Genomic DNA, 23,285 nt, shown 5'->3' with positions numbered 1-23,285 from the left:
TAATTTTTTAAAAAGGATCAAACTGTTTCTACATAATTTAAATGATCCAAGAAAAACCACACAAGAATTTAAAGGAATAAAAAGATAATTACAAATTTAAAAAAATCTTTAAGTTGGTTCCACACCCCATGTGGGCTTGAACTGACAACCCTCAGATCAGGAGTCCTATGTTCCTACAACTGAGCCAGCCAGGTGTCTGCAAAATAGTAAAATTTTCAAAATAAGAATACAAAAACTCTAGCACCTAACAATATAAAAAGTGCAATGTCTGGCATCCATTAATATTGCCACACATGGAAAGAAACAGAAAAAAAAAAATGACTCCTAAGAAGAAAATTTAGTTAGAAATGAAACATACAATGGATTTAGAGAAAAATATATTAAAATGGCTATTATAAATATTGTCTATACCTAAGAAGGAAGAAGAAAGCATAAGCATGATAAAATGTGAAATAGAAGATATAAAAATGGCCCAAATCAAAAGGCATCACAGAGTCTTATATGAAAAATATACTGAGTTGGATTAACAGATTACATTCTGGAAACTTAATGATTACTGAACTTTGAGACATAGAAATTACAAATAAAAACTATCTAAAATAAACACAGAAAGAAGGCTGGGGGCAGGGAAAGGGAACAGAGCATCAATGCATCAGTGAACTATGCAACTTCAAACAACCTAATATATACACAATAAAATCCCAAAGATGGCAAGAGAGCAGTGGAAGGATGAAATACAGGCTGAAAATTTTTAAATTCACAAAAACTAGTAATTCTCAACTTATGAAATTCAATGAACCTCAATTGGGAAGGAATCAAGCAAAAAAAAAAAAATTACACCAAGGCACATCATACTCAAACTGTTAAAAACAATACTAAAGAGAAAAAGACACATTATGTAGAGGGGAACAAAGATAAGGGTAACAGAAAACTTCTCATCAGAAACAATGCAAGCCAGAAGATAGTGCGAGCAGTATCTTTAAAACATAAAGGAAAAAAAAACAAAAAAAAACAAAAAAAGACTGGTAACTGTCAACCTACAAATGTATTTCCAATAAAAATACCTTTCAAAAACAAAGATAAAGGTGGGGGTGGATAGGGAAGGTTTCTGAAGGGTACAAACTTTCAGCTATAAAATAAATAAGGTCTGAGGATCTAATGTAAAACACGGTGACTATAGTCGACAATCCTGTACTGTACAATGGGAATTTACTTAAAGAGTAGAATACAAATGCACTCATCCAAAAAAGAAGAGAGAGGTAAATATATGAGGTGATTGATGTTTTAATTAACTCAGTGGGGGAATCCTTTCACCTTGTATATATAGATCAAATTATCACTATATCACACTTAAAATTGTGTCAGTTGTACCTCAATAGGTACAACAACAGGGTCGCCTGGGTGACTCTGTTGTTAAGCATCTGCCTTCAGCTAAGCTCATAATCCCAGGATCCTGGGATCAAGCCACGCACCCTGCTTCTCCCTCTGCCTCCTCCTGTGCCCCTCACCCATCCCACTCATGTGTGCACTCTAATAAGTAAAATCTTTTAAAATATATGAACAGGGGTGCCTGGGTCGCTCAGTGGGTTAAAGCCTCTGCCTTCAACTCGGGTCATGATCCCAGAGTCCTGGGATCGAGCCCTACATCGGGCTCTCTGCTCAGCAGGGAGTCTGCTTCTCTTCCTCACTCTGCCTGCCTGCCTCTCTGCCTACTTGTGATCTGTCAAATAAATAAGTAAAATTTATAAATATATATATAGAACAAAAAACAAAACATGTAGAAGTAAAATGTACAATAATAGGCTAGAAATGGAGTACTAGATATATCCTGGTGTAATGGCCTTATATAGATTTCTTATATAGGATATATAAATTTATATAACATTATATACAGTAAGTTCTGGTGTAAGCTTCTTATACAAAGTTCTTATCTGTATGAATCCATGTATCATTACTTGAAAGTCAATTGTAATATGTTAGAGATTAATACTGTAAAGAAAAATGAGTAATAACTCTATAGAGGAGATAAAATGGAATCATTTAAAAGTCAATTTCAAAAGAAGGCAGGAAAAGAAAAAAGGAAACAAAATGATGGGTGAACAAACTGAACATAAATGGCAGATTTAAACCTATTTCAACAATCACACTAAATATAAAAGTCTAAACATACTAATTAAAAGGTAGAGATTCTCAAATTAGATTTTTTTAAAAAACAAGACTCACATATAGGCTATCTGCAAGAAACCCCTTATAAATAAATTCACAAGTTAAAAATAAAAGAATGGAAAATATATATCATGCTAATGTGATTAAAAGAAAGCCAGAAGGGCTATACTACTTCAGGAAAGCAGATTCCAGAGCAAAAATTATCTCCAGGGATAGATAAAGATCATTTCACAAAGACTCATTCAACAAGAAGATATAACAATCCTAACTATGCCTCTTAACAACAGAACTTCAAAATACCTGAGGCAAAACTTGATAAAATTGAGAGAGTACATAGAAAAACCCGCAACTGTAGCTGAGAAACTCCATATTCTTTCTCAATAACTGACAGAGTAAGTAGCAGAAACTCAATAAGGATATAGAAAGATAATACAATCAACCAATTTTGACACAGATATAACACTCTATTCAACAGAAGTAAAACACGATGTCCTTTTCAAGATCAAACAAAACGTTACCATGTTGGACTATGTTCTGAACCATAAAACATCCCATGAAACTCTATACTACAAATTAATTTGAGATGAGTCACAGACTTAAATGCAAAAGCTAAAACAAAAAAGCTTCTAGACGAGATCATAAAGAATGTATTGGCTATTTCAGGGTAGGCAAAGCTTTCTTAGGAAAAAAAAGGCACTAAGCATAAAAGAAAAAATTGGCAAAGTAACCCCCATAAAAAATAAATTTCTACCCATAATGACACCATTATGCTTCATAGAGTTTTAGAATGGGAGAAAATATTTGCAATACATACACACTAAATATCTGAGTAATTTATGTAAGTTATATGTCAATTGAAATTTGAAAACTGTATTAAAAATTGTATGCCGGGGCACCTGGATGGCTCAGTCATTAAGCATGCCTTCTGCTCGGGTCATGATCTCAGGGTCCTGAGATCAAGCCTCACACTGGGCTCCCTGCTCAGCGGGGATCCTGCTTCTCCCTCCCTCTGCAGTTCCCCCTGCTTACGTTCCCTCTCTCGCTATGTCTGTCAATTAAATAAAATCTTAAAAATTGTATGCATAATGTAACCCCATGTTTATTTAACAAGAAAATATACATATGTAAGTATATAAGTAAAGGAAAGACATAAAAAGAGATATAACACCTGTTAACAGTATAGTATGCGTGAGCTGGGGGTAGTGGGGTCCACTAATTTTACTTAGGATATGTTTACATTATTTGAATTGTTAAGAGTACACATTACTTTTTCAATCAAAAATTATTTATTTTTCATGAAAATGTAAAATAAAATAGAAGACACAGAGTTAGATCTAGGCTCGCACAATTATTTTACATTCTACAAGCTACACATCCTTGGGCATTTATCAAAATAATAAAACACAAGGCAGTTTAGAAATTAAACAACATACATGGACACTTAACCAAGTCATAAAAAGTAGCATATTTTAACATTTTAGTTTTTCATCCTACTATTAATATCATAGAGTATAAATTGTATGGCTCCTAGGGGAAAAAAAGCTTTAAAGATACCTGAACTTCTTCACTGCTTCCTCTCCATTCCTGATGTTTCCTTGTATATGGTGAGAACAAAATTATATAACCTGTTCATCCTCCCTCTGTTCCTTTATTTATTCTACTCAAGAGAAAATAAAATGCTACACCTAGTTGGAAATTATGAAAAAATAAACTGAGCATGCCTAACTGCTCAGCTCAACTCCTGCCCCTTTTTCCTTGAGCCCAGTCCCAACCACACAGAGATGTCTTCTCATATTCCCCATCTTAAGTCTTATCTAAATGGGTATTCCACTTGGAGAGTGAAGCTGTACCTGGGCAGTGTAAAAATTCCCTAACATGGGAGTGCAATATAAGGGAGACTACTTGTCCAAAAATAATAAGCTACATCTTCCACCCTCCCTAGCTCTCAGTACATACACGTATGTTATTTTTGTCCCATATGCCTTGTTCTGTGTCTTCTCATTAGGTTCTGAACCTTTGACCTGCATATAGGGGGGAAAGTGCAATTTGAGAGGAGGAAGGACCTTCTCAAATACCTTAACATGTGCTTTCCATCACAACTGTCAGTCAATTCCTAGAGGACTCATTCCCAAGACTGGAAAACCACCACTACTTTAACACTTAGGTTGGAAAGAAGCCATGTGTCATCTCAGTGCTCTATAAACTCAGTGAGGCTGTCAGGCCAATTCAACTTGCTACTACCTGAAATGAGCTATCCTAGTCCCTCTGAAATCCCCTGTGGGACACGATATAAGCAGTAAGATTGGTTCTATTTTCTGCTTAATTAACTCTTTGGAAGGGATAACTGGATTGCACTATTATCTGTCATTCAAATCAAAGACCTATTTCATCATATTATGAGGATAAAACCTATGACGATTAAAAATTATCCTATGAAAATAAGCTATGATGACTAGGCTTATTAATGAAGAGCTGTACTATTTTTTAATAATGTTAGCAATTCCAATGTAGACTTAAAAAAGAATTGCTGCCAATGTTAGTCTACATGCCTACTTTTCCAAAAAGAGTACCAAAATTAACATCTAAAATACTGACATTAATTATTTTCACATTTGTTGATTTAGTAAAACCATGAGATTTCTTCTAAAGATTTCCAGGTACCTGGAGTTTATTTTGTTTGGTTTACTGTTTCAGTAATTCATTCAGTCTAGTCAATTCAATAGAATAGGATTTCTATGTCTTGATATATAGTGGGCTACATATCTGGACAATTCCCTCTAAAAGTGACTAAAAATGCTCAATAAAAAATAAGAAAATAAACCTTCTTAAAAGAATCAATGAACTAACTAATACCAAATTCTTAGGCCAGTGACTGTACAGGCAAGAACCCTGAGAGGTACCGAGAGCTCTCAAGCTGATGTTTACACTGAGAGCATTTGTCTGACAAGATGAACAAGAAGAATGAGAGGGAAGGTCAGAGCACATGCAAACTGGAAGTTAGATGAAAACCCAGCCCCAATTAAAGCTAGAGCTTCCCGTGTATTATAACCAAGTATATAATAGAGATGAAGAAAAAGTAGTCTCCCATCAACCTGGCCCCTCATTGATCTGGGTTGGGGGCTGAAGATGTCTCTTAGGGAAAGGATATTGCAGGAGGGGAAGTCCAAAAGCTAAAAGTATAAGTAGGTCCTCACTTGATTTAGAGTATCTCTTTCAAAAGAGCCACAGTTGTTCTAACAGCTAATTTCTTAACAGCAACAAGTACAATCAAAAGACACTAAAACAATATCTTTAATTGTTAAAAATATTGTCACCCTACAATTGTATTCACAGAAATAATAGATTTAAAAAACAAGAGCAGGAGAATAACTACTAAAAGAATAAAAGGAATTATTTAAAAAAAAGACATGAAGAAAAATATAAACACAAAAGAGAATAAACAAAAGCACTAAATAAGATAGTAGCTATAAAGACAACTATACCAACAACTACAATATAAATGGAATAAATACTAAAGAAAAACTATAAAGCAAAAAAGTTTTTTTAACACAGCAAAGAGACACATCAAACAAACAAACCAAAAAAAAAAAAAGTTATTCCACCAGAAAGGCTAATAAGAGAATGGTAAAGATATACCAGTCAGGCAGCAACCTCTTTGACCTCATCCCAGTAACTTCTTTCTAGGAACACTGCCAAAGGCAAGGGAAGCTAGGGCAAAAATGAACTATTGGGACTTGTCAAGATCAAAAGCATTTGCACAGCAATGGAAACAGTCAACAAAACTAAAAGAAAACTAGGGGCACCTGGGTGGCTCAGTGGGTTAAGCCTCTGCCTTCGGCTCAGGTCGTGATCCCAGGATCCTGGGATGGAGCCCCGTGTCGGGCTCTCTGCTCAGCAAGAAGCCTGCTTCCTCTTCTCTCTCTCTCTGCCTGCCTCTCTGCCTACTTGTGATCTGTCAAATAAATGAATAAAATCTTAAAAAAAAAAAAAAAAGAAAACTGACAGAATGGGAGAAGATATTTGCAAACGACATATCAGATAAAAGGCTAGTATCCAAAATCTAGAAAGAACTTATCAGACTCAACACCCAAAGAACAAATAATCCAATCAAGAAATGGGCAGAGGACATGAACAGACATTTCTGCAAAGACATCCAGATGGCCAACAGACACATGAAAAAGTGTTCCATATCACTCAGCATCAGGGAAATACAAATCAAAACTACAGTGAGATACCACCTCACACTAGTCAGAATGGCTAAAATTAACAAGTCAGGAAATGACAGATGCTGGAGAGAATGTAGAGAAAGGAGAACCCTCCTACACTGTTGGTGGGAATGCAAGCTGATGCAACCACTCTGGAAAACAGCATGGAGGTTCCTCAAAAAGTTGAAAATACAGCTACCCTACAACCATCAATTGCATGACTGGGTATTTACCCTAAAGATAAAATGTAGTGATCTGAAGGGGCACGTGCACCCAAATGTTTAGAGCAGCAATGTCCACAATAGCCAAACTATGGAAAGAACCTAGATGTCCATCAACAGATGAATGGATCAAGAAGATGTGGTATACATACACAACAGAATACTATGCAGCCATCAAAAGAAATGAAATCTTGCCATTTGCGACGACATGGATAGAACTAGAGGGTATTATGCTGAGCGAAATAAGTCAATCAGAGAAAGACAATTATCATATGATCTCCCTGATATGAGGAAGTTGAGAGGCAACGTGGGGAGTTTAGGGGGTAGGAAAAGAATAAATGAAACAAGATAGGATCAGGAGGGAGACAAACCATAACAGACTCTTAATCTCACAAAACAAACTGAGGGTTGCTGGGAGGAAGATGGTAGGAAGAGAGTGGTGGCGTTATGGACATTAAGGAAGGTATGTGCTATGAAGTGTGTAAACCTGGCGATTCACACACTCGTACCCCTGGGGCTGATAATACATTATATGTTAATAAAAAAAATTTTTAAATAAAAATAAATCAAGGCAAGAGGGTATGGATACACCTCTGATGATAAGCTGATAATGAATTTCAAAAACCTTAGATTCTTAAAATAGGTAACTCTCCATGTATATACATATTCACAACGGTTCAGAAACTTAAGGAGCATACTGGATCGAAACTGAAGTAGGCATTTTAGGGCTTTTTCTGTTCAGCCAGCTGTGGGCCTTAGGAAGCCACCCCTTGGCATCATGTGCTGTTGGTCCATGAGGATGTAACATCCCTACAAACTGATGGGAAATGTGTTTCCTTCCAGTTCTGTTCATGAAGGTGTCTTATAGACTGTTACTGGGTTTTTGTTTGTTTGTTTGTTTGCTTTTAAGAATTAATTTTCTCGGGTGCCTGGGTTGCTCAATGGGTTAAAGCCTCTGCCTTCCACTCAGGTCATGATCCCAGGGTCCTAGGATACCACCCCGCATCGGGCTCTCTGCTCAGCAGGGAGCCTGCTTCCCTTCCTCTCTCTCCACCTGCTTTGCCTGCTTGTGATCTGTCAAATAAATAAATAAAATCTTAAAAAAAAAAAAAAAAAAAAAGATATGCCAGTCATATGTAACCAGCACAGGATCGTAAAACTAAATTAAAGACAGAATGGGCTTTGAACAATAAACATTACTGGTGATTTTCTTAAATTTTATTTATTCATAAGTAATCTTATGATTACTTATACACCTTACATGGGACTTGAAAGCATGACTTCAAGATCAAGAGTCACATGCCCTGCCAACTTAGCCAGCCAGGCGCCCTATACTGTTGAATTTTTAAGTAACAAGATAATGATAATTTCAATAAGCCAAGGGAAATATATATATTTTTATATGTCTAATAACTAATATTCAAAATACATAAAGGCAAAACACAAAATTGCAAATGTACCAAAGAAGGCATTTCAAACCTATCTCAGTAGCTGATAAAATAAACAGACAAGAAGCAATCAGCATAGATACAGAAGATTTATATCCCTAACAGATTAATAAGCTTGACCTAATGGACAGAAAAAACCACATTATCCAACAATGAGAGAATTCGCTTTTTCCCCCTCAGTATACACATACTGAGTCATGAAAGAAGTCTCAACAAATTCTAAAGGACTGAAATCATACATATGCCATTTCCTCTAACCATAATACCATAAGCTAAAAATATTAATAAAAAGATAAATAGAAAAACTCTAAGGAAAGGTATTAAATGAGTAAGAAACAGAAGAGCTATAGAATTTGTTAACAGTGCAAAGCATGTAGTGGGATAAAAATAAGTCAAATGAAAATGAAAATTTACACAGAAATCCAACCAATATAAATCCTTGAAACATATTACAATTGATATTTTACCAGTTCTCACATACTGAACTCAGCAAAGCCAAACTCTGAAGCCTCCCCTGTGAAGTTATCTGCCACAGGAAGAGAGGAGATGCAACCTCACCCTTGAATGGAAAATGCCATGCTTTGTGCTTATTACCCTACAACACATCTCTGAAAGCTGGTCTATCTCACTTGGTACTAATTCAGGATCAGAATTGAGGATCAGGGGTGCCTGGGTGGCTCAGTGGGTTAAGCCGCTGCCTTCGGCTCGGGTCATGATCTCAGGGTCCTGGGATCGAGTCCCGCATCGGGCTCTCTGCTGAGTGGAGAGCCTGCTTTCCTCCCTCTCTCTCTCTCTCTCTCTCTCTCTCTCTCTGCCTGTCTCTCTGTCTACTTGTGCTCTCTCTCTGTCAAATAAATAAATAAAATCTTTAAAAAAAAAAAAAAAGAATTGAGGATCAATTCCTCATACCATTCTCAAAGGTTTACTTCAAAACACATTAGGTAACTCCACCTTACTTTACTTAGTAAGCCCTTCTACATTTTACTGAATAGCATTCAAAGCATTATGAATAGTGGCTCTCTGCTCCTTCCTATTCAACAGATGGCTGCATCTTTTGATGCAGTGCCAGCCATACCCCTAAAACATGATGGTGAAGGTGAAAGTAAAGTGATTTGGCTATATTGGGTGCCTGGTCACCAGGGCTGCTTTTAACTCTGGCAAAATGGATACTGTCATCATAGATGACCCCTTCATTTACCTCAACTACATGGTCTACATGTTCCTGTATGATTCCACCCCTGGTAAATTCAACAGCATAGTCAAGACTGAGAACAGAAAACTTGCATCAATGGAAAGCCCATCTCCATCTTCCAGGAGTGAGATCCTGCCAATATCAAATGGGGTGATGCTGGTGCTAAGTATGTTGTGGAGTCCAAAGAGGTCTTCACCACCATGGATAAGGCAAGGCACCACCTCAGCTCACTTGGAAGTTTGGGCCAAGAGAATCATCATCCCTTCCCCTTCTGCTAATGTCCCCATGTTTGTGATAGGCAAGAACCAGAAGTATGACAACTCCCTAAAGACTGATAGCAATGCTTTCTGCACCACCAACTCCCTGGCCCCTCTAGCCAAGATCATCCATCACAACTTTGGCATCATGGAGAGACTCATGACTCCATGCCATCACTGCCACCCAGAAGATCTTGGACAGCCCCTTTGGGAAGCTGTGGCATGATGGTCAAAGGGCTGCCCAGAACATTCTATTGGTACTGCCACAGCTATAGGCCAGATTATCCCTGGGCTGATTAAGCAGCTCACAAACATGACCTTCCAGGTCCCTACCTCCAACATGTCAGTCATGGATGTGACCTGCCACCTAAAGAAAGCTGTCAAATATAATGACATCAAGAAGTTGCTAAAGGGTCCCCTCAAGAGTATCCTGGGCTGAGGACCAAGTGTCTTTTGTGACTTGAACAGTGACACCCACTCTTCCACCTTCAATGCTGGGACTGACATTGCTCTCAAGGACCACTTCATCAAGCTCATTTCCTGATATTAGAATGAATTCGGCTATAACAACCAGGTGATGGACTTTATGGGCCACACAGCCTCCAAGGAGTAAGAGCCCTCTGGACCCTAGACCCCATTAGAGCAAGAGGAAAAAGAGGCCCTCAGCTGCTGAGGAGTCCTTGCCCCAACTCTTTCCCCAACACACTGAGAATCTCTTGACTTCTACACAGTTTCCAACCTCCCCAGCTTGGGGAGCACTAACCTTGTCATGTACCATCAAATAAGTATACTATACTTAGATCAAAAAAAAAAAAAATCATGCATAGTACTAAAGAAAACACTGGATCATTTCTATTCCACATACATGTTGCCCAGTCTCACTGCAAAAATGCCATCAGAGCAGTGAGTACTGAGAAAGAACCTGATGTTGAGGCACACATATTTCTTCATTAGAGGATAAAATAAACTGTTACAATAACAAAATCAGAAAATATAGAAAAGCTTTAACCTTTATCAAAAACCAAGAATTTTAACTCATTTCTCTCTTTGTTTTAGGAACCCTAGTTGTCTAAAACATTTCAAAGACAATACATATAGTGGTTAAGATCTCTGGCACTTCATACTAATTCAAGCCCAGTCTTTTCTAATTAAACACATAAATAGTTTTACCAGAGTTTCCTTAAAAAAAAAAAAAAAGAGCTCTAGTTTAAAAATGAAATTTCCTCTTATTTCCTCTTAAAATAATTGTTACTCCAAAATTATTGAATATTATTCAGAAATAAAACAATAAAGCCAACAGTTTATTTTTTTAAACTCATATTTTTAACTACAACCTACGCCATGTCAGTTTAGCACCTATAATTATTGCAGATTATTACAGAGGCTATCAAAAAACATGTGGTTGATCAAATAGAAATACACAAATTAATCTTTTCTTCCAAATATGTGAAAATTGTCTAGGACCTATTTCCAGCTTCTTTGGGGTTGTAAAATGGGCTGCTACCTACCTGGATTAAAACAAACAGAGAAATGTCACCTTTCTCATCCTGTTTATTCCATGCATATATAAAACATACATCATGGAAGTTCATTGCCAAATACTCCTGAGATCATTACAGCAGTGATCCCAAGGAGGGAACTACTGTATGTAAACATAAAGGTCAAAGAAACGGAAGGGAAATTTGTCAGACTCAGAAGGGGCCCACCTCAGAAGCTCATGGAAAATCATCAAGAACAAGTGTCCTCCTATGTAAGAAATACCACCAGGTAGGGCACCTAGACCTTGACCAAGATATAACAACTAAAGAGTAGCACATGAGGGATTGAAATTCACGTCCTCTGTCTCCCAGCTCAAGGTCTCTGAAATGCTAGCCCCAATTCTTAAAGTCAGTCAGTGTCATGAAAACCTTTCCTTCCATACTGCCATACTCCTTTTTCAACAGTCACACCAGATCTTCCTATTGTTTTTGTGGTCCACCACATGTCTCTTACTCTAAATATTTCCCCTCTCTCCACCTGACAACTGTAACAAGGACAAAAATAACTAATTTGCATCTCTATCACCATTGTTAAAAGTTACAGAAATCATGTTCAGAAAGTAGGTTTGCTATTTGGAAAACATATTCATAATATTTTAGGTAACTTTAGAGAAAATCTACTGAAAACTATCTTAAAACTCCCAACAGTCTGTGTCAGTTCATAGCTTCCTCTCCCAAAGTGCATCCCACAATGACATAGGATAAGGTGGGTCTGTGGGCAAATTGCTTTGAAAATGTTGCATACACTATCCCAAGTAGAGTCATAATTATAAGCTCTGAAAAGTACTAAAAAAGACCAAAACTGTCCAACCTTGTTTAATCCAGTGTCTCAATGTATTTGATTTTAAAATGCTTTATTCTTACAACACTTACAAATATCTCATGGCAAAGCCAATTTTCTATATGTAATAAACAAAAAAATTTTATAATTTAAAACTAAAATTGGCTTCTAAGAAGTCTACATATCAAATTAAAATGAAGTAAAATTTCTATACTGCTTTCTTCCCAATGCAGAAATTAGAGAAAAGAAAGAAAAGGGGTAAAATCCTGGTTTTTACCAGGCCCATAACCAATGGCCCATATTCAACAAGACACATTATTAAGTTTTGATGCAGAAAAAAAACTCAGTTCAGTGAGGCAATAAGGACATCTCACTATATTTAAAACAAAAGAAATAGCACAGCAATGTAAATGTACTCAATTTCACAGAACTATATGCTTAATGGTTAAAGTGGTTAAGTTTTATGTTATGTGTACTTTACCACAATTTTTTTTCATCCAAATAGAAATAGGACAAACAACGTTTTGGGGAATTTTTTTTTAAGATATTTATCTATCTATCTATTTATTTATTTATTTATTTGCCAGAGAGCAACAGTTAGAGAGAGAGAGCGAGAAAGAGCACGTGCACAAGCACAAGCAGGGGGACCAGGAGAGGGAGAAGGAGAAGCAGGCTCTCCACTGAGAAGGAGCCCCGATATGGAACTTGATGCCAGGACCCTGGGATCACGACCTGAGCTGAAGGCAAATGCTTAACAACTGAGCCATCCAGGTGCCCCGGACAAACCACTTTCTTGATAAGGTAACGCAACTTCACTATTTTAACAAAGGGAGGGGAAAGACAATAAAATCCTACCCACCTTAAAAAGTTTTAACCATCTCATAAATAACCCTGGAGTAAGGACAAATTTAAAATGAGAACTGGGGACTATCAATAAAACAGCAACATTGGAAACACTATATGTCAAAACTAGTGAGATACAGCTAACACTAGAGAAAGAAAACAGTTCACAGCCGGAAATGTCTTAGTGACTACACAAAGAAACCAAAGCAAATTAAGTTACAAAAACAACAATAAAAGGCAGACACACAGAACGGAGGTAAAAAATAATTCTCTCTTTCCTAAAAAAATGAAGGGAGGGCAGTGTCTTAATTCATTACTTTTCTTGTACCCAGCTAGGACATCATATAGGTCTCAGAAATGTTAGCTGCAAAGAATGAGACCTACATCTGAGAGAGTTAACTTAAGCAATAAATACATTAGCTAAATGTCTTCAAGAATTCAAAGAAACTTCAGTTTCCTTAATTCAGCTTTTTCAATCAAATGTATCATTTTCCTATTATAAGTCTTCTCACTGAGTAGACCCTCCATCTTCTAATATCAACTAATTCTCTTCAAATTTATTTACAGATATATTCTTAAGATACCAACGGGCGCACCTGAAGAGGTGTTGTAAAAGCTATACACAAGTGAAAGGAACAAAAATAGCTAAGAAACTCTTGGAAAAGATTATGTTGGGGTGCCTAGGTGGCTCAGATGATTGGGTGTCTGCCTTTGGCTCAGGTCATGATCCCAGGGTCCTGGGATCAAGTCCTGTATCAAGCCTCTTGCTCACTCTTCCTATCCCAAGTGCTCATGCTCTCTCTCTTGTACATGCTCTCTCTTAAATAAATAAAATCATAAAGAAAATGAAAAGATTATGTTAGTAGGGAAAGGCTCCCCACTTAAAAATTATTAAATAATAGAAAATATTTGGATGGTATGGCACAGAGACAGATAATAGTCCAACAGAGCCCAGGAAGAGACATTGATGGCACAGGGGACACTGTAGACCTGGGGACAGGGCGACCTTCTCATTAAATAATGCTGGGAGATCAGATATCCATATTACTTTTTAAAATAAAACTACCCATACATAGCACCACACGCACAAAATAATTGCAAACAGATTAAAGTTCTAAATAGAAAAAGGGAAAATAAAGCTTTTAGAAGAAAATGGATGGGGTGCCTGGGTGGCTCAATGGGTTAAGCCTCTGCCTTCAGCTCAGGTCATGACCTCAGGGTCCTGGGATCGAGCCCCACATCGGGCTCTCTGCTCAGCAGGGAGCCTGCTTTGCCCTCTCTGTCTGCTGCCTCTCTGCCTACTTGTGATCTCTCTGCCAAATAAATAAATAAATCTTAAAAAAAAAAAAAGAAAATGGAATAGACCATCTTAATGATGAAGAAGAGAAGCATTTAAGACCCAAAAACCACAAATCATAATGAAGCAGATTGATAATTTTAGCTATATTAAAATGAGAAACTTCTGCTTATCAACAGACACTATAAAGAAAATGAAAAGTCCAACCATAAATCACAAAATATCTGTAACACATTAAAACAGAATATCCAGAACACATAATTCCAGTGGGTAGAGTGCCATTATGTCTGCAATCTTTTCAAACAGTTCAGAAAATAAAGAAATGAGTAAACGAGTAATAAATGCATGTACACATGAATATATACACCTATACCACAACAAAGAAAGAAGAGCAAAATGTTAAAAACTGTTGAAACTAAGTGATGGAAATAAAGGTCATCATTATAGTTTTCTTTCCTTTTCTAATATTTCAAACATTTTATAACAATAGGCTTGCAGTAAGGGAGGCAGTATACAGAATTCCTGCAAAGCAATGTAAAACCAAAATGAAAAAAATAAATAAATAAATAAGATGGTGATCCTATCAGTAATCACAAAAATGAATATTAAAACTATTATGAGAAAATATTTAATGTCCATGAAATTTGCAAAAATTTAGAGTCTGACTATATCAAATGTTCGAGATGTGAGTTAAGGGGTACTTTTATACCCTACCAGTAGGAGTATAATTGATGTACACATGTTTCTATGTATATTGAAGCATGTATTCTAACAACATACTACACAGTAGTATAAATGAATGACAGTTTTCATAATTAGCATGTATCAATCTTTTTTTTTTTGCCCTCTTATAAACTTTTTTTATTTTTTTTATATAATTTCTTATTTTTTATAAACATATATTTTTATCCCCAGGGGTACAGGTGAGTGCTGTGAAGTGTGTGAACCTGGTGATTCACAGCATGTATCAATCTTGACCTAACATTGGAGCTAAAGAATTAAGTCTCCACAGGATTTGGTGCCATTTATTTATATGACGTTTAGCCTTAAGAATCAGGCAATGAAATATCTAGCAATATAGGGGCACTTGGGTGGCTCAGTCGCTTAAGCATCCAACTCTTGATTCTGGCTCAGGTCATGATCTCAGGGTCGTGAGATCAAGCCTCCCACATTGGGCTGGGCAAGAATCCTGCTTAAGATTCTCTCTCTCCATCTCCCTCTGTCCCTCCCTCGAAAGAAAGAGAGAAAGAAAGAAAACAAAAGAAGGAAAGAAAGAAGGAAGGAAAGGAAGAAATGTCTAGCAATACAATCAAAGATGGAAACATGATAAAAAAAAAAAAAAAACTTGGGGGCGCCTGGGTGGCTCAGCGGATTAAAGGCTCTGCCTTCAGCTCGGGTCATGATCCTGGGGTTCTGGTATTGAGCCCCACTTCGGGCTCTCTGCTCAGCAGGGAACCTGCTTCCTCCTCTCTCTCTGCCTGCCTCTTTGCCTGTTTGTGATCTCTGTCAAATAAAAGAAAAAATCTTTAAAAAAAACAAAAAAAACAAAACTTAGGAGTATTTATCATAAAGTCAGAATAGTGGCTACTCCTTAAAAGAAAAAGCAAGCTGCAATCCAAGAGGGACAGAGAAGAATTCTATAAGCCACCAGCCCTTTTCACTTCCTTCAAGAGTGGGTATATCTAAGTGTGTGCTTTTAGCCATACATATAAGCATACACAAAAATTTCACATGTTCTTTTGTTTATAATGTATATTTCACAAAAAAGAACCTACATTCAGAAACATCAGTAGGTTCTGGGAAAACAGTTTTCCTACCTGGAAAAAGGTTTTAATTGTTGAAGATAAGAGGCTTAATTATTTACCCTCAACTATGTCTTAAAGTCATTATACCTATTACATTAAAGAACTGCTACAATTGAGTTATTTTTGTAAAGACAGAAACCTTTTTCTAGGGCAGGATATAATCATCCCTTACTTTATCTCTTTTACAGAGACAAAGTTAAAGTTCAGGTTTCCCCCACTATCCAAAAGTACTGTGTTCCTGGAACATGCCCCAATGGTGTAAAGTGAAGAGCAATTACATTAATTTAAATAGACAAGATTTTGAGTAGTCCCAGACCCCAAAAATAACTTCTCTCAGGCTTCTCTGATATCTTAGGACACATCTTGTTAACAGATGAGGATAATACATCCAGACAAAGCCCAGACACTCAAAGACACGGCGGTTCAAAGCCATGGTGGCTTGATGCTGAGATGCTGAGTAGAGTTCCAGGGAAAGGAAGAAACACGGCAGGGCCACTCTCCCTGCTTTACAGGGCGGGGAAGGCCTGCCTGTATAACAACTCGCTGCAAAACAAATCTGAAGGCTATTTTTGCTTTTCATCTTTTTTCATAGAAGCAGAAATCCTCTTCCCATTTCTTTCAATTAGAGAAAACAAGTGCTAACATGGGTCTTTTGTAAAAGTGAAGCAGGGTAACATGAACTTTTGAAAAGCAAGGGGCACGTGTGCCAAGCACATATCTAACTGCTTTTCAGATAGAAAATAAAATTTTCATTAGTTATAGAGTCCTGGACTTCCCTCCCTCTTCATGAAAAATACACAAGACCTGTCATATATACCAAGACATTGAAAGGTACATGTGCTACTAAAATATAAAATGTCATTATAATTATTAATAATTATTTAACAACAATATACATGGATATCAGACATTATTCTTCATATTACATATACAGTGATAAACACAGCAGGGGATGGGGAGAAGATATTCAATAAAGGATACAATCCCATGGACTAGAACTAATCATCTTTTACTACACATTAATCTAACTTTTAAAAATTAAAATACAAAGTTGTATAAATTTCTTTACACTGTTAAGTTTCTAGAAGACTCCTTTCTCCCTTGAGTTCCCAAATTTTGTTCACATTTATACACTCGACATATTCCACTTTATATTTTTATCTTTATCTCCTGCAATAGATGGGATCAGTGTGTAAAGAGAATATTCACCTTCTTCATCTGTGTGCCCCCAAGTGTGCTTAGCTTGAGGCCTTGAATGGTAAACTGAAACATATCTTAGGACTACAGATAAACAGGCCTTAATTCTCATATTACTGATAAAGTATGACTTACCAGCTTTATTCAAGTCCCGTAACAACAGCTGACAACACATCCAACCCTATGGACTAGGAAGTGTTCAAGCTTCACTTCTGGATCACTAGGGGGCAAACCTCGCAGAGCTCTTCTACACTTGCAACATCATTCCACTTCCATACAATGCAGCAAGTAATGAACTCAAAAGGAGGATGTTTATTGTGACATATTTTTTTCACTCCTTAAGGAATGTTTTTCGCCTATGGCTTTGCTTTGGGTGAAGCCATGTCAAATGGTTTAAAGCCAACAGAAATTACAAACCTTTCAGGTCAGCTACCAAGTCCTTTGCACAGCAACACACAGGAGCTACATATACTGGTCAGTTGGTTAGACAGTTGGCTGATTTTTCAGCCACAAACAACAGTATGAGAAGGACAGTGAATAAACTGGGGGGGGAAAATCACGAAATAAACACTATTTAATATTAAAAATCCATGGGTACCAGTGGAAGCTTCCTGTTTCTGAACTGCAAAATGGCAACCTGACAAGATAATCAGGGGGCTTTTGAGGCTCACAGAAAAGTCCCTGCATACCCCTTGCTTACTAAACTGGTGTCTCAATAAGCTTAAAAGCAGGGGAGGACTGAGAACATGTTAGTAAAAATCTACTTACATTGTTTGTGCTTGTTATCATCTTTTAAAAGGCAAGACTTTGTCAAAAGTGAAGGAGAAAGCTAGCTGGTTTTTACACGTGCTCTGCTGTAGGTCACTTGCTCACGGCAGCATGTTGGGATTATTGAAATTCAGGAGCAATACTGGGCTGACAAGCTCCTGCACTGCTGCAGGCTACATCCGCACAGAGTGCCTGAAGGGTTATTACAATGGCAGGTGTCTACAGAGGACAACAAAGGAGGCTTACCCCTTCCCGAAGGCACCTCATTAGCACTGTATAAGCGGCCAAGGGAACGGTCCAACACTCTCTAGGGTTCTTTTTTTTTTCTTCCTAAAATGAAGCGGAAGGAAAGGCAGTGAAGCTAACAGCACAAAAGATATTAATCCGTTCAAGAAAAAGACCATTTCAAATACACAAACTATCTAAAACTTCTTAATATTCTATGTAAAGGAGTGCTGATTATCTGACAATTCTGACCTCGGTAGGGGGTCTTTTACCACTTTGTACATACAAGGGATTTCTCTTTCTCATCAGAGTGTACGTGGTGATGTTCATCGGACCCCTTCATCAGGAGCCAGACGAAAAGAAGTGAGAAATGACAGTATGATCCAGCTGGTAGAGAAACTACTCTATTGGTAACTGTAGCTGATAAGACAGGTATTCCCACCCAAAAGGTATTACATTATCTGAAATGAATTGAAAGCACAGAATACAGAGCTCTGAGGAATATTCAGGATAACCCCTAAGTACAAGTAGACGAGTATGTTACCTAGTAAGACAATGTGCTAAACAAAAATAAGTGATGGTTTTAACAGGTCCATGGTTTTTGGTGGGGGTTTTTTTTCTGAAGATTTTATCTACTTATTTGACAGAAAGAGAGAACACAAGTAGGCAGAGTGACAGGCAGAGAGAAGGGGAAGCAGGCTCCCTGCTGAGCAGAAAGCCTGATGGGGGCTCGATCCCAGGACCCTGAGATCATGACCTGAGCCAAAGGCAGAGGCTTAACCCACTGAGCCACCCAGGTGCCCCAGATCCACAGGTTTTAATGATATCAGCAATGATTCTCTCCGAAGAACCAAATTAGGGTAATAACCCCTAAAACCCTCTTGCAATGTATCAAATAACTTCAAAATATAAATTGGGGACCACACAAAAAAGTGGGGAAATTAATCACTTTAAAGCAAAAGAAATTAGTTACTATTTAGAGAAAGTATTTCTTTAAGATTATCCAAATTTTAGAACTGGTACCTTACTGATCCAAATGTTTCTTACACTTATGATAAGAAATTGACTGGTTAAAACCATTTCCTTGTTTAATCACAGAATTCCACACAGTCGCGATACCTAGGTGGCTCAGTCAGTGATGCATCTGCCTTCAGCTCAGGTCATGATGGTCCTGGGATTGAGCCCCACATCAGGATCCCTGCTCAACGGCGAGTCTGCTCCTCCCTCTGCTCCCCCATGCTCTCGTGCACATGCACACTCTCTCAAATAAATCTTAAAAAAAAAAAAAAACCTACACACAGTCATAATCTAGACATTACCATCCCAAGCTGCTGCTGCAGCTTACAAATCACTAATTCAGCACCCAATTTAACTTCAAAACACAACTTTCCCCCTTTCTAGCTCAGTTATTCAAAACAGCTACCACAATCTTTCTGGAATCTATCACCTACCCTACCTCTCAGCCACTTAGATGCCCTGGTCTATCATCCAATCACTCCTGCCAAAAGCCTGAATACCTCCCTCTCTGACATCCCCTTTTCACTTCCCTGGGGAACCCAACCCCGAAGGGAGCCAATGGCTTGTCTTCTCCAGGCCCACGTTTATGCAGCTGGGCTCATAGAGGGCAGATCACAGAACACAGAGAGTCCCTGAATGACTTAAAGTCACCAAGCCCAGGGATTTTCAGTATCACTCTGTGGCCTCCCAATCCTCTCTGACTGCTTCCCTCTTCAAAAGGAAGGCTTCACACCTAGAATCCTCCCACCACTGCACCTACTTCCCCCCTCCTCAGAGGTCATGGAGATCATGAGAAAAGAGCTCCCAGCTTTCCTATACCTGAAGGCATCCATTACTTACACCCAGTGGTTATACCAGGAGAGGCTCCTCCACACGCACCAGGTGGGCTCAGATCCCATTCACATCCTGCCTCCTCCAGAGTCATCAGGTTATGGACCATCCCATACCACTCCTAAATTTTCAAAGTCCTGTCCATCGGGTCCTTTCCATCTCTGCTAGAATAGGCTAACTGTGCCCTTCTTCCAAACAAGACCCCCTGCAGCCCCCTGCACTCCTGCCAACTTTTCACAACCATTCTGGCTTCATATTGCCTTTCCCAGCTTCCTCACCTCCTGCTAAAACCTCAGCACACTCCCAGAGGCCTTCTGACTTCCTCCCTCAAAGTAAATAACTACCTAAAATAGCTCTTGCTGAGTTTCCGGTAACTTCCATGTCACTCAGTCCAGCAGGTTCTTTTCAGTCCTCCTTCATGGACCATCGACTACATCAGTGCTGTAGACTTTCTCTTCCCTGAAACACCCTCTTCTCACTCCTAACTTTGCTCCTACGTTGTTTACTCACATTTAGTTTCAGAATCTTTTCTTATTCTCCAATCTATTCTCCATCTTAAAACAGAGTCATCTTTTTGGCATTTAAACCAGATGACGTCGATTCCCTTCTTTAAAGCCTTCATGATTTCCCCTTGCTCAGGGTCAAGACACATCCAACTCAGGCAAGGAGTCCTTCCTGAACATGCCTGGCAGGTCTCTCCAGCCCTGCCTCCTTGCTCCTTCCCTCCTGTCCCCCTGGTCTTGGTGCAAGTTATGCATTATAAAAGCACCTGCAGGGGCACCTGGGTGGCTCAGAAGGCAAGGCCTCTGCCTTCGGCTTGGGTCATGGTCTCAGGGTTCTGGGATCGAGCCCTGCATTGGGCTCCCTGCTCACTCCTGCTTCCCCCTCTTTCTCTGCACACCTCTCCGCCTACTTGTGATCTCTGCACACCTCTCAGCCTACTTGTGATCTCTGTCTGTCAAATATATAAATTAAAATAAAATAAAATAAAAAACAAAAGCACCTGTGAAGTGCCAGGAATTCTTCTAAACAAGAGCCACACAGCTATGAGCAAGACAAATTTTTTGCTTTAATAAGGCTTAGTGGGGAAAGAAGAGGAGGAGGAGGAAGGACAAGGAGGAAAAGAAAGAGGTAGGTGGATGAGGAGGAGGAACCAACAAGACAAGTCAGTCAAGATGGTGAGGACTACCATAAAGAAAACCAGAGCAGGGTAAGGAGCTAGAGGAAGACCATAGACAGGGTCCATCTCATATTGCACAGAGCCATGAAAAAGCTCTGTGAAGGGATCTAAACAAAGAAAACTCAAACCTCTAGGCGGGGGAGGGTGTGAAATCACTGCAAGCAGGAGGAACAGTAAGTGCAATGAGGTTGAGGCAGGAATGTGGCATGCCAGTTTCAAAGAGCTGTAAGGAGGTCAATATGTCGGGAAGAGGAAGAGAGCAGGACATCAGTGAGAGCTAAAGTCAACCAGGCACTGTGGAGGCAGCCCACAAGGGCCGACAAGGCAAATGGTGGGATTTGGCAGTGACAACAAGCAAGATAAGAAGCACAGGAGAGCTCTGAGGAGGGACACTGTTTTTCACAGGTTCACTCTGGCTATTGTCTGGAAAATAGACTGCAGTAGACACAATAAAGCAAGGAGATCATCTAAGAGTTCTTCCAATAGTCCAGGTGAAAGATCTTTAATGGCTCAACAACAACAAAAAAAGACAAAATAGGAATACCTGGGCTCAAAGTGGGAGGTATTCTTGACAGAAGAAAAAAAAATACATAAACTGTAAATGTATCGCCTCCTACCGTCCTCTGCAAAACCTCCTCTGGTCCTCCATCCTCAAGCTTGTAACCTTAGAGTGCTCCCAAAGAGCCAACAGGACAGGGCTTAAGTCTCTGTATTATACACAGTATACACTCTCGTTTCAAGTCAGTCTCACTAGATCAGCACTGACCTAAGATTTTACGGTTCACGTATATTCAAAGTGGCAATTCCACAAAAATATCATGAAAAGTTATTGATTTTCATAGATCCAGGGACATACCCTCCTTTTCTAGTTTGCCATCCTAAATTGTATTCAAATACCACAGAACCATCCTTTTATTAAAATAGCCTTAGCTTATATCCAATTAAAGCACGTACCAAAGAAAATGATTCTCTAGATCTGCTTTTTGAAGCAAACAGAAATAGGATTCTGTATGATTCCATTTATAAGATTCTAGAAAATACAAACTAATGGTTGTATCAGCCTGGGAGGGCTTACAAAGGGTGTGGAGAAACTTTGAGAGGTGATGGATATGTTCATTATCTGAACTGTGGTGATGGTTTCACAGGTCTATACACATATCAACATTAATCTTTAAGCATGTGCAGTTGACTGCATGCCAATTATACCACAATTAAGCTGGAGAGGGAGATAATAACTTTAAGATTTTATTTATTTATTTGACAGACAGAGATCACAAGTAGGCAGAGAGGCAGGCAGAGAGAGACAGAGAGAATAAAACAGGCCCCCCGCTGAGCAGAAAGCCTGATGCAGGGCTCGATCCCAGGACCCTGGGATCATGACCTGAGCCGAAGGGAGAGGCTTTAACCCATTGAGTCATCCAGGCGCCGAGATAATAACTTTAAAAAAGGAACAACAGCAAAAAGAATTAAAGTAGACTCTCATTCCTGATCAGATGGCAGACTAGGTATCTGAACACTCTTCTGATAAAAGCAACACCTTGTATTCTGACATCCTTACAATGCATCAGAGATGTTGACAGGAAAACAAAGAATCAAACCAAACCTTAGATAACCACAAGTGTGAGAGTTCAACTGAGCACTGAAAGTTTGCTTTGACTCTGAGAGCCTGCAGAACTTGGTCAGTCTGAGCTTTGATGCCAAGGCCCTGGGGACTCAAGCTGAAGATAAAGTAAAAGTGCTTTTCATCAAACTTGGCACCCATGAAAATGTTCTTGGACAAGAAGAGAATAACAGGGAGTGAGGAGGGAGCCCTAAGCGCTGATTAAGAAATATATCCATTAATTGAGAAATAACTCCAGTGTATGTATTTCCATATGCTATTCTTAAAAGTGTATAGCTATTGGGATGCCTGGGTGGCTCATTCAGGTAAGCATCTGCCTTTGGCTCAGGTCATGATCTCATGGCTATGAGATGGAGCCCCGCATCAGGCTCCACACTCAGGGAGAGTCTGCTTGTCCCTCTCCCTTTGCTTCTCCCCCTACTCATGCTCATACATGCTCTCTCTCTTTCAAATAAAATTTTTTAAAGAGTGTATAACTATTAAGAGAAAAAAGCAAGTTGTCCTACTTGGTACATAAAAATGAGACAAAATAGGAATCTACATTTCTGTTTGCTCATACAGACAAAAGTAACTCAGTGAATACAGGGATATGATTAGACTGGGAAACAAGGCACATAGGGAAGAAAAATAGGAAAGCCACTTTCCCCCCTAGACCTTTCTGGACTTCCTAGCTTTGTAGCCTCTTTCCCCCCT

At 38.6% G+C, this 23,285-nt stretch overlaps 1 protein-coding gene across 9 annotated transcripts in view; it reads right to left on the bottom strand.

The window, feature by feature from the left end:
* Positions 1-23,285, bottom strand: part of ULK4 (unc-51 like kinase 4) — a 636,882-nt gene that overhangs the window by 528,627 nt on the left and 84,970 nt on the right. For all 9 annotated transcript variants that reach the window (XR_014310110.1, XR_014310111.1, XR_014310112.1 and 6 more), the window contains one exon: positions 17,965-18,048. Coding sequence is in view for 4 of the 9 variants with exons in the window: in XM_082724762.1 (XP_082580888.1) it covers positions 17,965-18,048 (84 nt within the window). In the remaining 5 variants the exon portion in view is untranslated. The remainder of the gene's footprint in view (positions 1-17,964; positions 18,049-23,285) is intronic.

The sequence above is a fragment of the Mustela nivalis genome (genome assembly GCF_964662115.1).
Source record: "Mustela nivalis genome assembly, chromosome: 1".
NCBI classification, from domain to species: domain Eukaryota; kingdom Metazoa; phylum Chordata; class Mammalia; order Carnivora; family Mustelidae; genus Mustela; species Mustela nivalis.
This window is presented reverse-complemented; position numbering and strand designations above follow the sequence as displayed.